This window comes from Falco naumanni, chromosome 20 (genome assembly GCF_017639655.2).
Source record: "Falco naumanni isolate bFalNau1 chromosome 20, bFalNau1.pat, whole genome shotgun sequence".
NCBI lineage: Eukaryota > Metazoa > Chordata > Aves > Falconiformes > Falconidae > Falco > Falco naumanni.
In genome coordinates this window covers 1,686,955-1,701,362 of record NC_054073.1, presented here as the reverse complement: position 1 = coordinate 1,701,362, position 14,408 = coordinate 1,686,955, and the positions used below count along the sequence as shown (strand labels likewise).

Below are 14,408 nucleotides of genomic sequence, written 5' to 3'. Positions count from 1 at the left end.
CAGTGGGACCTGGGGGCCACACGGATGGAACAGCTGCCAGGTCTGTGTCGTGTCCCGTCCCCGTCCCCCCCCGGCCGAGAACCGTCTCTCCCTGAGCCCTTGCGGGTGGCACTGCTGCAGCCCCCCAACTCGTGGGCTCTGCTGGGGGCGATTCGAGCTGCCGGGGGGAAAAGCCAGCTGGAGCAGCCGACGGAGGACAAGGACCGGTGAGGGGCTGGTGGGGTCCCCAGGCCCCTCCGGGGGGCTGTTGGAGGGGCTGGTGTGTGGTGCCAGCGGCGGGGGCACCCTTCGTTATCCCTTTTTTTGATAATTGTACTATTTTTCAATGCGAGGGGGGGGGGGATTTCATCGTACAATTGCTTGGGGCGAGCAGGAGCCCAACCTCCTCCTCAGGGGGCTTGAGGGGGGTGCTGGGGGGGCCTGGGCTCCCACTTGTCACAGGAGTTGCAGATGATTATATGTAGCAGAGATTTTACAACAAGATATTTTCCCTTTTTCAGAGCTCTGTCTCATTTCTGCCTCTCCCCGTGGTGTTGCCCCGAGTCCTCAGCCTCGCGGCATTGCCGGGGCCGCAGAGACGGGACCCCTCCGCGTCCTGCCCTTATCCCGAGCTCGCTCCCTTCCTCCTCCTCCTCATCATCATCACCTGCAGCTTGGGCTGGTGCTCGTTAGCAGTCCCTGGCGATCTCTGGCTTTGTGGGTCGTGTTCTCCCAGAAAGGGGATACAGCCGAGCATCCCTCATGGAGCCTCGCGTCCCCCCTGCCCCCGATCTCTCTCTGGCCCTGTCCCCAAGGAGCGTGGCCCCCTCAAACCCCCCGCTCCCCACGGTTCGGTCCCTGGGTCGGTGGCCTCGCCGCCTGGTCATGCGCGGCCAAGTCAGGGCCCCGTGCTCGGGCGATGAGTCCGCGGCGGAGCCCTGGGATGACTCAGCCCCCCTTGCTGGGTGGCCGGGGGGGGGGGGGTGCAGGGGCCGGGGGGTGACGTGGGTGCACTGCCAGCCTGTGGCTGTGCCTCGGTGCTTCTCCTGTCCCCTGAACTCTGCCCCCTGCTCCCTCCCAGCCCGGCTCCCTGGGACAGCCCCTCCTTGGGTGATGGTGATGGTGGCGGTGTCCCCAGCGTGGCCACCGGGACCTTCCCGGCAGTGAACAAGGTTTTCTGACTTGTGATGCGGTGACGAGGTGCCAGTCACGGCAGAAAGCACCGTCTGGCCCCGCTTCCCCTGGTGGTGCTGCCCGGGGTCAGGGACAAGCCTGTGCCCCCACCCTGAGCTGGGCATGGGGTGGCCAAATCCTGTGGTGGAAGGGGAAGCACTGCTGGGTTGGGGACACTGGGGACAGAGGTGAGGTCCTGTCCTCTGCTCCACGTGTCCCACGATACCCTGAGCTGTTGGCAGGGTCTAATCCTGAAGCAAGGGGGTGCTCAGCCCTCCCTGTGGGGGGATTGTGGGTCTCCTGGGAATGGAAGCAGCCCCGTCCGGCCTCTACCCTGGGGCAGGACTTGGGGACAAGGAGGGTGTCCCCAGGGTAGGATACCCGGGCAGGAGGACATGCCCAGGGTGGGATGCTGGGGCAGGAGGGTGTCCCCGGGGCAGGATCGTGTCCCCAGGGTGGGATGCCGGGTCAGGAGGGTGTCCCCGGGGCGGGATGCCGGGGCAGGAGGGTGTCCCCGGGGTGGGATGCCGGGGCAGGAGGACATCCCCGGGGCAGGATCCAGAGCCACCAGCCCCTGAGCCGGGGCTGACTCAGCTCTGCCCCGCAGCATCACGTGAAGCCGGGAGGGAGCCACTGCTGCATCCCCCCACCCCGTCTCCTCCTTCTCTCCAACCCTCTGCAAATCCGGGCGAGGGCCAAAATTTTCCAGCTGCCTCTGAACTTCCTCAATCCAGCGGCATAAAAGAGCCGGGGCCGCGGCACCCGCATCCCCCGGTCCCGCGCTGTGCGTTCTCCCACCAGCGGCACGATGCTGGGGTAAGCGGCGTGGGGAGGGGTCCCGTGGACCCAGCGGGGTGTTGCTGGGGTGGTCGTGTGGCTTTTCCCCAGGGAAATGGACCCCAGTGGGAGGGGGGGCTGGAATAGGGTCCCGTGTGGCAGTGGCGGGACCCTTAGAGGTGCAAAAGGGGAAACTGAGGCACGGAGCGTCGAGCGGGGCCGTGGGCTGCAGGCTGAGGCTGGTGTCCCCAATCCCTGCTCTGCCTCGGGGAGCTGGTGAGAAAGTGGGTGCTGGGGGCGAGTGGGTAAAGCGAGGTGGGGGGGATGCCTGGGTGCCCCCCCGCCCACACCCCCTGCTTTATGCGCCCCCAAAATTTGTTTTCCCGGTGGCCGGGGGCTGCCGGAGAGGCGCCAGGGTGCGGTAATGGGAACCAGCTGTCCCAGCTCATGTGATGCCTGCACCTGGCCAGCGCTGCCGCAGCAGGGTCCCAGCCCCACGGGGGGGCAGGGGGTGCTGGTAACAGAGGGGTTACGGGGTTCTGATCTCCCCCAGCCCCATTAATGGGGGGGCGGGGGGCGGGCAGACCCTCATGGCTCAGTACCGGGGTGCATGAGGTCCCCCGTGGCCTGGAAGTGGGGTGGACATGGGGTCCCAGCCCCAGTACCCAACACGTGGGTGGGCGTGGGGTCCCGGTCCCCTGTAGCTTGATGTGGCCATGGGCACAGTTCCCCATCCACACACACCCCCCAGCTCAGTCCCTGTCCCTGTCTCTGTCCCCAGTGTTCGGCTCCTCCCTGGGATGTGGTGGCCCACGCTGGTGGCCCTGCTGGTCCCCGCGGCGGTGGCCCAGCTGCACCCCCAGCAGGAACTGGACGCCCAGTGGGACCTGTGGAAGAAAACCCACCGCAAGCAGTACAACGGCGAGGTAGGACAGAGCCCCGCGGGGGAGCCCGGCCCCGGGGGGAGCCGAGGGCCACGCTGTGGTGTCCCTTGGCACTGGTGTCCCCATGGTGGTGCTGGGGGACACGGGCAGGACCCCAGCGCTGTCTCACCCTGCGGTGCAGGCAGATGAGGTGACACGGAGGCTGATCTGGGAGAAGAACCTCAAGTACATCAACACCCACAACCTGGAGCATGCGCTGGGCGTCCACACCTTCGAGCTGGCCATGAACCACCTGGGTGACATGGTGAGCATCACCGCGGTGGGGGGGCGACAGTAACAGGGTGGGAGAGAGGGGGCTGAGCACCCACAGGTGCTGCTCTGCCCGGAGCTGCGCTCATCCATCCTGGCTCCTTCCCCAGACCAGCGAGGAGGTGGTGAGGACAATGACGGGCTTGAAGGTGCCCCACGACCGCCCACGTCGCAACGAGACGCTCTATGTCCCCGATTGGACCGAGAGAGCCCCGGCTACTGTGGACTGGAGGAGGAAAGGCTACGTGACACCCGTCAAGAACCAGGTAAGCAGGGTGCTCCCAGGGGTGCCCGGCGTGGGGTGACCACCTCGGTGTCACCCATCGTGTCCCCGCAGGGCCAGTGCGGCTCGTGCTGGGCGTTCAGCTCGGTGGGCGCGCTGGAGGGGCAGCTGAAGCGGAAGACGGGGAAGCTGCTCTCCCTCAGCCCCCAAAACCTGGTGGATTGTGTGGCCAACAACGACGGCTGCGGCGGCGGCTACATGACCAACGCCTTCGACTACGTCCGGCAGAACCGCGGCATCGACTCGGAGGACGCCTACCCTTACATCGGCCAGGTCTGGGGCTAGAGGGGGGACAGTCGCTATCTGCTCCTCCCCGGCTGCCCCCCCATCCCCGTCTCACCTTGACCTTGCTGGTCCCACGCAGGACGAGAGCTGCATGTACAGCCCCACCGGGAAGGCAGCCAAGTGCCGCGGCTACCGGGAAATCCCCGAAGGGAACGAGAAAGCTTTGAAAAGGGCCGTGGCCAGGATCGGACCCGTCTCCGTAGGCATTGACGCCAGCCTGCCCTCCTTCCAGTTCTACAGCCGGGGTGAGGGGCTGGGGGGAGCCCCGTGCGGTGCCCACGGGGCAGCTCAGGGAAACTGGGACACGGCCACGTGGTTTATCCAGAGCGTAACCCTCCGTTCCGCTCCCCAGGTGTGTACTATGACGAGAGCTGCAACGCCGAAAACATCAACCATGCGGTGCTGGCGGTGGGCTACGGCACGCAGAAGGGCACCAAGCACTGGATCATCAAGAACAGGTACAGCAGGGCCTTTTCCCCGGGAAGGGGGGGGTTGCCGGCGGCTCTGGTGGCAGCTCAGGCTCTGCCTTTTCCCCCCACAGCTGGGGCGAGGAGTGGGGCAACAAGGGCTACGTCCTCCTGGCGCGCAACATGAACAACGCCTGCGGCATCGCCAACCTCGCCAGCTTCCCCAAGATGTGAGCGCTCCCGGCGCGCTCCCTTCCCGCGCTGTGCCCGGCTGTCCCTGCTTCCCTGCCTTCAGACTCTGCCTTTTCGCTCCCAATGTCCAAAGCTGACGTTGCTCCGGGGGGGGATCTCTGCCTCTCCATGAGAAATGTCCCTGGGGAAGGGGACAGGCCCCCCAGCTGCAGATGAACGGTGCCATAAGTTGCCCCCAACTCCGTTTTCCCGGGACTCTGGTGCTGTGCATGCCGGCTTTCGCCTTCCCACGGCCGCAGACGATCCGGAGTCTGATCCACGTGGAGACGCTTGTGCAAATAGATCCCGCGCTGGCCTCTGCCTCTGAGAACGTGCGGGGAGCGCCACGGGTGGAACATCCCCTACGGTGAGCACGGATCTGTGTCCCCCGGCTCTGCATCCCAGTGGGGGCTGCGGAGAACGATACGACTTTATTTTTAAAATAAACACTGTTGGGAATAAAGGCTGGGGCTGGTTTGCTGGCCTGTGGTGGGAAGGGGCTGAGGAAAAGCCCTTCCCCTTTGGAGAGGGGCTGGCTCTGGGGTAGAGCGGGGGGAGATGCGGCTGCGCCGGGGGCTTTTTGCAAAATCCCAGCTGGTTTTGCAGGACGCCTGGAACAGGTTGGAGACGTAGGTGGCGGAATTAAGGAGGAAGAAAGCAGGGCAAGAACCGAACAGCTGGTGCGGGCACTGGCGCTGTGGCTTCAGGGCAAACGTTTGTGTCAGGGCTGAGTGGCATTTTGCACCCCAAAACCCCAGATCCAAGCCCTTCTGTTAACGCGGCGTATTGAGAAACGACCGCAGTGATGCAGCAAGGCAGAACCCAAACAGTCAAAACCCAAAGAGAAAGGGAAGGTGATATTTGCTTTAAAAAATCAGGCACACACCACCACCCCCCAGTTTAGATACTTTAAGCTTATTTTTCCCACTGACACCCCCACACAGTGGGTGGCGAAGGGCCTGGGGGTGATGGAGAGGGGCCGGGATGCTGGTTGACTCCCCGGGCTGCCAGGATGAGCCCTCGGGGTGGTTCAGGACCAGAACGCTGCCAAAAGGAAGAGCGGTGGGAGCATTTCCACGAGCGGAGGGACCCCCTGGCGCCGGAGCTGGGCTCCCTGGGCGCTGCCCCGCAGCCAGCAGGCAGGTGCCATCTCCCTGGCGTCGTTTTTGGCTGGAGAACGTGGAAAACCGGTCCTTTTCGCACTCACCTGGGGGACAGAGCGCATCTCCACCTCCTTGGTGCATCCCCCTCGCTGCTCCTTTTCCTCAAGAGTTGCCACAGCGATGGAAATGGAAAGTTCCAGAGGGAATATTTGGGGATGCGTAAAGTTTTCTTAGAAAAGACTTTCTTTGGGGGTGTGGGGGTGAGTGTTGGAAGGGTCTGACCCGGTGTCAGGGTTACCCTGGTGCGACCGGAGCGAGCCCCCCGTCCGGGAAAAAGGCACCAAGGGGCTGGCGGTGGCTTGGAGAGTCGGTGGGGGTGTAAGACCCCCCAGCCGGGACCTGGCGCTGCCTCCCCGGTCCCGGCTGAGCGGGACGAAGCTGCTCCATGGAGCCCTGCAAACCCCAGTGGACATCGGTCACCCAAACTGCTCCCGCCTGACTCGTTACACGGGATTTCTGCTGGGGGGGACTCCAGGGTTCCCAGCGGTCCTGGGTGCTGAGTCAGCACAAAGGGCTGGTGCTTCTCGGAGGCAGAAACCGAGTGGGTTTGGTGGGGCGCAGCGGTGGCAAACCCCCTCCCGTGTCCCATCCCTCAAGGCTCGTTGCAACCCGGCTGCCCCAGTGTTAACATTTATTTGTGAACATGTTTTTCACCATTGAAAATGCAGAACAAGAAGTAACAAAGTGTTGAAATAAGTCCTGCTCGGTCAGAGACGTCTTTGGAAAATAAAAACCCCTGCCACGTCAGCAAAGCTACGTTCAGCAACGGCAAACTTTATCTTTTTAAAACCAACAACAACAAAACCCAACTGTGGGCAGTTCTGTCAACGAAGCTGCTTTATCCTCACGTCAGATCTGGGCTATACCCCCCTGGTTTCCTTGTCTGTCTCTCATCTCTGGCCTTGGTAGGACTGAACAAACAATAAATGTATTTTTAATAGATAAAACTAATTCATTCACCTTTATCTGGTATTTTCCCGGTGGCTTTTACTTGCTCCAGCACATAAAAAACCAGCTTTTTTCCTCTGCCCCCGCCTTCGGAGCGTTAGCAGCACGGAATCCGGCAGGGAAGCGGTCAGGAGGGTCAGTCTTTTTGGCCAAAAGATGCAAATTTGGTTATTCCCGTGGCTGCTGGGGAGAGAAAAAATTAAGGGAGAGGGGTGGTATGGAAGGAGACAATTACCTCCTGTTGTCTAATTATTGCTGCTTTCTTCTTCCAGAAGTGGGGGTGGGTATTATGGTGACCGGGGCTGTACCAGGATGGCCAGGAACCGTGGGAACTATGGTGCTTCCCTCCCCCCCCCCCGATCCAGAGGGGTTCCCTGCTTTTAGGACAAGCTCTTGAGATGCCACCAGTCCCCCCGTTGGGCTGGAGTGTGCTGGCTCAGTGCCAGCCTTCCCTCCCTCGGGAACGCCGTCACCTTTCTGCAGGTCTGCAGCAGAAATGACGGAGTGACCGCAGTTGGCTTGTTCAAGCATCTCGTCAAGGATGACCGTCTCCTTCACCCTCTCCAGGAACTTACCCACTAATAAGGAATAATCTGTTGGGAATTATTTCAGAAATATTCAGAACTTCTGCAATCTCCGACAGCTTTTTAGAAATTGACTCAACTGCATCTTCAAAGCCCTTGAGACGCTGTTTTGCTTCCTCCTCTTCTCTTCGAAGATGGTTTCTTGCAGCCGTTTTATATCCCGCGGTGTTCCGTGGTGGTACCAAACGCACCCTCCCGCCTGCCTGTCCTTCGTGGGATCCCAGGGGATGCCCTGACCTGAGGCTGGAGCCCGATTTCCAGGCAGCTGAAGACATCGCCGACCCTGTTTTCAGCCTGACCGCAACGTAACAGTGGACTGGAGGGAGAAGGGATGTGTCACGGATGCATGAAACGAGTCTCCTGCTGCCCATGCAATGCCGAGGCCGGCCAGCTTGGCTCCAGCCCCGACTATATTTAAACCATGCCTCCCTGCCCACGCTGCCTCACCAAAAAGTAAATAAATGTGATTTTTATTTTTTTTCTTATGCTAACCGTTGGCTTTGGTTTGGTGGGTGCTGTGGTGAGACGGGAGCTCAGGTGAAACCAGCAGCAAGGCTCCGTGCTTGACCTCATCCTGTCTCTCAGCTCAGCACAAAGCGAAAAAAATGCAAAAATCGTTATCGGAGGAGCATTACCCCTGCTCCTGCCCCCCAGCCCCATAAACCACCATGAGAGCCTCACCACTCATTTGTGGGGTGCTGGAAATAAGAAACTCTCATCCACAATTATTTTCTGTTGGCATCGATGGTTCTGCTTCAAATAACCCCACGACCAGCCCAGCAAGCCCAGTTCCCGGCTAAGTGAAAATGAAATCAGAGCATTTCCTCATTTCCTGACTCGTGATTTGTGCGACGAGTTGCAGTTGCCGTGTGCAGGAGGTCCTGGGGGTCCTGGTGCTGAGGGGGTGCTGGGTTTGTCCCCAGCATCTCCCCTACCCCATCCAGGCAGGCTGCCGTGGAGCTGGAGGTCAGAAGAGGTCTTCTCAGGTACGTTGGGTGCTTTGGGATTTTGACAGCCCTCTGGGAGGGCTGAGCTTTGAGGAAGTAAAACTGAAGGAGCAATATTTCTTGTTGACTCTGACTCCATCTTACCTTTAATCTCCTCCAAGTCCTCTCTGGGTAGTTGCACCATGTGTAGTAGCCCGTCCTCAGGAGCTGCTGGGAGCTGCTTAGATCAAAATAGGATTTTTTTTTTTTTTTTTTTTTAATTATTATTTTTAAGGTGCTGGAAAACACGGATTTCTCCAAACAGCCGCTTGACCAGGTGATGTGTAAACCTCCTTCAGGGAGAGTTTCTCGGGCAGGGTGGCACCGTCAGACGAGGCGTGTGTCCGGATGCGTCCCTGCGTGTCCGTGTCCGCGAGGGCAGGAGTTGGGTCCTGCAGGCTTCTCCCTCCCGGGGAAGTTCCCCGGTCCTGGCTGGGATTTATTTCTCTCCCTGTCTTGCGGGGGCTGGGGGTACGAGGCCAGAGTGTGGAGTGGGCGGTGCTGGTGCTGGTCTGGGCAGGCAGGACAGGAGCTGGTGGCAGCACCAGTGTAGAAACCCCACCACCAAGGGCATGCCAGGCAGGCCAGGTCAAGGATGTCATCACCGTCCTGCCTCCCTGACCAAACCGGCTTTGTCACTAAGGGGTCAAGCACGGCTCCAGCCCTGAGCCTCGGCTCCCCAGTCCCAGCTAAGCAGGATGAAGCTCCTGGCTTCCATCGCCTTCCTGGCCACGCTCGCAGTGGCACTGGGACTCCCTGACCCCACGCTGGAGTGGCACTGGCAGCTCTGGAAGAAAACCTACGGCAAGGAGTACCACCACAAGGTAGGGGCATCCTGGGGGGGTGGAGGCAGCTCGGGGTGCTGAGCTGCTGGGTGCTGCTCCAGCGTGAGCATCACACGGCAAGGAGAAGAGCTGACAGCTCCCAGGGGTGGTTTGGCAGGGGCTCCCGACAGCTTTTGGTGGGATAAAACGGGAAGAAATGGCTGCGGGGGGCGTTGGTGCACGTCACGGGGCTGCTTTCCATGGCAGAGAGAGGAAGAGGAGCGGCGGGCGACATGGGAGAGGAACCTGCGACTGGTGACGCTGCATAATCTGGAGCACTCCCTGGGGCTGCACTCCTACGAGCTGGGCATGAACCACCTGGGGGACATGGTAGGTGCCAGTTGTGCTGCTGAGAAGGGGCTTCTCTTTGTCTCTAATTACCCATGAGGTTGATTTAAGGAATAGATGTGGGTCAGGGGTGGAAAAAACTCCCAGACACCCTTCTGGACCCATCCTCTTATGGACTCCTGCAGCTGTGGACAAACTGCTCTGACGTTCCTGTGCTCGACCTGCCAGCGTGAGGCAATCTGGTGTGAGGAAACATCTCCTTAACGCAGCATATGGGGCACGCAGACCTGATCCTGGTCATTATATATGTTTGCAAATCATCCCTCTTCAATGTCCCGAGGTTGTAGCATTGGTTAATGAAACACCAGCTTCCAGGGATTTCTGGTCCTTGCCGAGAAATCTTGCCCTTCCCAACAAACGGCTGGAAATTAGATGTGAAAAATAAAAAGCCCAGGACGCTGCAAACCTGCCAACTCCTGTAGCTCAGGGAAATCCACCTCCAACACCCCCCGTGCAGGACTTAAGAGACAAGGAGATCATGAGCGGGTGTTTCCTTTTCCCACCAGACCAGCGAGGAAGTGGCGGCTCTGTTAACCGGGCTGAACGTCGCTTCCCGGCCGAAGCCGAGCTCCACGTACCGGCCGCGTCCTGGCAGCGAAGTCCCGGACACGGTGGACTGGAGGGAGAAGGGATGCGTCACGGATGTGAAGAACCAGGTGCGGAGCTCTCTCCCCGTGGCCCTTCGTGGCTGGGTGCTGTGCTCACTCTGAATGTCTCCGTGGCTTTTGCAGGGTGCGTGTGGGTCGTGCTGGGCGTTCAGTGCCGTGGGAGCCCTCGAAGGCCAGGTGAAGCTGAAGACAGGGAAGCTGGTGTCCCTGAGCGCCCAGAACCTCGTCGACTGCTCCATGATGTATGGGAACAAAGGTTGCAGCGGAGGTTTCATGACCAGAGCTTTCCAGTACATCATCGACAACCAAGGGATTGACTCGGACGACTCCTACCCCTACACAGCTCAGGTAGGCGTCAGACCGTGGCAGCACGTGAGAAGCACTTGGGGATAGAAGCAACGCGGCCGGTCGCTCTGCTCTGCGGCGTAGGCACCGTTCTCCTCCTCTCCCACTGATTTCCCTCTGCCTTGGTTTCCACCAGGGCTCGTGTCACCTCCTCAGCCTTTGCCCTTGATTCTTTCAAACCCAGGGAAGGGACTTTTAGATGTTTTTTACTCATAGGTGAATGACTGGACTGGCAGCCAGAATTCCTACATGGTTATTTCAGTCCTACATAAATGATTAGGCAACGTACTATACGGAAGGGAAAAATGGGACAGGAGTCCTGGCTCCTCGCCTCAGCTCTCTGTATTATTTAATCTCCTACACTTTCCAAACAGGATATCGATATTTCTACCATGTCAGTGGGCTGAGGTTTCCAGGGAACGATGTGCAAACCATTGTTTTTAAGCATTACCTGTAACAGATGCTGTGTGACAGCTGCGAGGTCGTAAGGAAAGAGCCATGAGAAAAGAAAGATCCTAAAGTCTTGATGGCCGGAGTTAAGAGATGCCCTGAAATTACCTGGTGTCTTGAAAAGATGGCTTGTGGAGAGAGGTCAGAGGACCAGCAGCTCAGCCCAAGGAAGGACAGTGGAATAGAAGCCCTCAGACCTGCCTAAGGCAGCTACAGGGACACGAGATGCTGTTCTCTGTGTCCGCAGGGAGAGTGAGAAGCCCTGGGCTGAAATAAATTCAGGTTAAACCTGAGACTTCAGGTGGGAAGGCTGAGGAAGCAATGACAGTTTCTCTAGGGAAGTGGTAGAAGTGATGTCACCAGAGGTTTCTAGAAAAAAGGCTGAGGGTTCCATTGTGATGGTTTGGCTGCTCTTGGCGTGGGGAATTGAGATGGGTAGGATGGTCCCTTCGGGTCCTTCCAGGTGTCTTTTCCGAGAGACGGTGCTCAGGGAGAAGAACGGGGTAGCACAGAGTAACAGAGAGCTGTAGAAAACCAATACCCGAAGGTCTTGAGGTGTTCCTGGTGGATCCCTCACGCTCCTCTTCTCCCCTCCCTGTCGCTCCCCCCAGAACGGGACGTGTCAGTACAACGCATCCGCATGTGCCGCCACCTGCTCCAAGTACGTCGAGCTCCCATACGCTGATGAAGCCGCCCTGAAAGATGCTGTCGCCAACATCGGACCCGTCTCCGTCGCCATTGATGCCACCCAGCCCACCTTCTTCTTGTACAAGTCAGGTACGTCCTTGTACCCCAGAGATCCTCTCCACAGCCCCCCGTGTCCTTCTGCACGTAAAGCCGGTGACATGTGGCGGGTTGGGGCTTAACCCCTGGGTGAAGGCATTGATACGACCCAACCACACCGAGAGCAGCGTTGGTGACGGTGCTGACGGTCGGCTTCGGCTCACGGGCGAGGTCTGCTGCCGTGCTTCCCAACTCCTTGTTTTTTTCCAGGTGTGTACGATGACCCCCGGTGCACGCAGGAGGTGAATCACGCCGTCGTGGTGATAGGCTACGGCACCCTGAACGAGAAGGATTACTGGCTGGTGAAAAACAGGTAAAGGCACAACCGTGCATCACGGAACCCTCGGGATCTATAGGCTCAGGATCTATAGGGCACCCCCCCTGCTGCCCACCCTCACGGTTCCTTAAGGGTGTTGATAGAGCTGGGTGATGGTATCAGTCCTTCCACCCAGGGATTCGTGCTTCATCGTGTCAAAGCACCTTGACGTCACCCCAGCAGCACGACAGAACTTTAAACACAACTAAAATACACTTACACCCCCCCTCAAGTTCCCCTTACGTCAATTGCCATAACCTAAGACGGGATTAGAAGCATTTAACGCCAACGCTTCGATGCTGTGATGTTGCTAAAGCTGCTGCTTCGCTTGCAGAAAAAGGAATTTAATTTTTCTCCTGTCTGTCTGTCTCCTGTCCCAAAAGCTGGGGTGTGCATTTTGGTGACCAGGGCTATATCCGCATGTCGAGAAACCACGCGAACCATTGCGGTATCGCCAGTTACGCCTCTTACCCGCTCATCTAGACGGAGCCCGCGCCGCAGCGAGGACTCGTGAGCCCTCCGTTACACCACTGATGCTATGCTTGCACAGATCTACTGACTTCAAGAATCATTTTTTGGCTCTGTGGGCAACGTCCTCCTGTTAGATCAGGCTGGGAGGGAGACCTGTGCGTAGGAGGAATTCTGAGGGTGATTTACAGGCACCTCATGACTTCTTTGAGGGGAAAAAAGTGGTTTGGTTTTGTTTTTTTTTTTTAAGAGTGAGATTGCGATACATACATTTGTAACGGAGATCACCTACCATTACAACAGGGATAGTGTTTTCCTCTCTCCAGTTGAGCACCGAGTACTGCCACGATGACACAGCTCTCACGTTAGCTCTGTGCCATGTTGATGAAATTGCAGACTTTCTTTGAAAAATAAATCGGTTTCACTGCCCAAAAGTCTGCTTTTTGGTCTCTGGAGGCAGGAATGGGTGGCAGAGGCAATTCCAGCCAATGCGTGAGGAGTCTCACAAAACCTCCCCACAGACGACCGTGTCTCTCCAAGCAGTGCTGAGGAGTTGGGAACGGAGGATACGGATCACCGCGGCCGTACCCGGCCCCAGGCTGGGGCAGGTTCCCGTGATGATGATACTGAAACACGGATGCTGCCACTGCGCCCGTACAACACAACCCGCCACCGCACGCAGCGCTTTTTCCTGACAGGGATGCCAGAACCCGTCCCAAAGGTTTCCGTGTCAAACCTTTTGGCTGATGCTGCAAAGTCACCTACCTTTTTTCTTTACGTGTTTGTATTGACCATAGGCTTTAAAAAAACCACCTTCTCGTTTGTTTCAGTGGGGAAACTCAACTTGAGAATCACTTTCCTGTTTCCTTGCGTTGCGATGCCACGGCCACCTTGGGGGAGGTGGGGGAACCGAACAAGTCTCCAGCGCTCACACATTGGAGGGTCCCGGGTGGCTCTGTGATGTACTAGGGGCTCTGGGAGGGTCTTGGGGGGATGCTGAGGGGCTCCGGGAGGGTCCAGGAGGATGTTGGAGGGTCCCAGGGGCTCTGGGAGGGTCTTGGGGGGATGCTGAGGGGCTCCGGGAGGGTCCAGGAGGATGTTGGAGGGTCCCAGGTGGCTCTGTGATGTACTAGGGGCTCTGGGTGGGTACGGGGGGGATACTGAGGGGCTCTGGGTGGGTACGGGGGGACTTCTGAGGGTGGTGAGGATCTGGGAAGGAACTGGGGGTACTAGAAGGGTCCTGGGGGGTTGGGTGGGTCATGGATGGTGCTGGGTGGGTCCTTCCTCAGGTGTTTTTCTCCCTCAGAGCACTCTTTTTGTCCTCTCTGCTAATTAGGGTGCCTCTATTCAGCCCCTTGCCCCATGAGAGCTGAGGTTCCCTGCTTAGATCCCGTCTCACGCTCCTGGCTTCCTCCCCAAGCTTTCCTTTGTCTCTGGAACGGCTTTAGGAGCCTTTGGGTTCCCCCACAACTCATCCTCTGGCTTTTCTTGTGTCCCCAAGGACTCTGTATGCCTTTTGCTCCATCTGGGACCCCTCTTTTGGTCTTTCAGCCCCCCTAGAACTTTTAACGCAAGTACAAAACAGAGCCCAGGCCCAACACAGATCCCCCAGCTGTGGCTCCAGCGGTGGCCAGGACTGAAAGCATTGGCAGCAGCCCCCTTCCCTCGACAGCCCCCAAAGAGCGGGGTGCTTCGCTTTCTCTCCCCAAAACTCCACACTCTCATCCCAAACATAAACCCAACGGCAAAGCCCAGTGAAGTTCCTGGGGCTCTCTGGGGGCAGCTGGACCCCTGCCAGCCATGGTGGGGCCAAGTGAAGGCCTCAGGGCTCTCTGGGGACAGCAGGGCTCCAGCGAGGCCGGGTGAAGGCCCCGGGCCCCCCCGGAGGCCGCAGGGCCCCAGCGAGGCCGGGTGAAGGCCCCGGGGCCCCCCGGAGGCCGCAGGGCCCCAGCGAGGCCGGGTGAAGGCCCCGGGCCCCCCCGGAGGCCGCAGGGCCCCAGCGATGCCGGGTGAAGGCCCCGGGGCCCCCCGGAGGCCGCAGGGCCCCAGCGATGCCGGGTGAAGGCCCCGGGCCCCCCCGGAGGCCGCAGGGCCCCAGCGAGGCCGGGTGAAGGCCCCGGGCCCCCCAGAGGCCGCAGGGCCCCAGCGAGGCCGGGTGAAGGCCCGGGCCCCCCAGAGGCCGCAGGGCCCCAGCGAGGCCGGGTGAAGGCCCCGGGCCCCCTGCAGGCCGCATCCCCCGGGCACGGCGGGGCGCTGT

The 14,408-nt window shown here is 59.5% G+C and overlaps 2 protein-coding genes across 5 annotated transcripts; both read left to right on the top strand.

The window, feature by feature from the left end:
- The first annotated feature begins 995 nt into the window (after window positions 1-995).
- CTSK (cathepsin K) lies at window positions 996-4,791 on the top strand. Its single transcript, XM_040618784.1, has 8 exons — window positions 996-1,968; window positions 2,711-2,855; window positions 2,995-3,117; window positions 3,233-3,388; window positions 3,460-3,678; window positions 3,770-3,935; window positions 4,043-4,148; window positions 4,232-4,791. Exons 1-8 carry the CDS (start codon window positions 1,961-1,963, stop codon window positions 4,329-4,331), a joined length of 1,023 nt encoding a protein of 340 aa, XP_040474718.1. The 5' UTR covers window positions 996-1,960; the 3' UTR covers window positions 4,332-4,791.
- Window positions 4,792-7,850: 3,059 nt separating this feature from the next.
- CTSS (cathepsin S) lies at window positions 7,851-12,585 on the top strand. Of its 4 annotated transcripts, none has more exons than XM_040618792.1 (9): window positions 7,851-8,009; window positions 8,245-8,286; window positions 8,693-8,833; window positions 9,041-9,163; window positions 9,688-9,837; window positions 9,913-10,137; window positions 11,196-11,361; window positions 11,578-11,680; window positions 12,067-12,585. In XM_040618792.1, exons 3-9 carry the CDS (start codon window positions 8,708-8,710, stop codon window positions 12,164-12,166), a joined length of 993 nt encoding a protein of 330 aa, XP_040474726.1. In that variant the 5' UTR covers window positions 7,851-8,009; window positions 8,245-8,286; window positions 8,693-8,707; the 3' UTR covers window positions 12,167-12,585. The 4 variants fall into 4 exon arrangements, with proteins under 4 accessions (XP_040474726.1, XP_040474725.1, XP_040474727.1 ...); XM_040618791.1 differs by having other exon boundaries at window positions 8,653-8,833; XM_040618793.1 differs by lacking the exon at window positions 8,245-8,286.
- The last annotated feature ends 1,823 nt before the right edge of the window (window positions 12,586-14,408 follow it).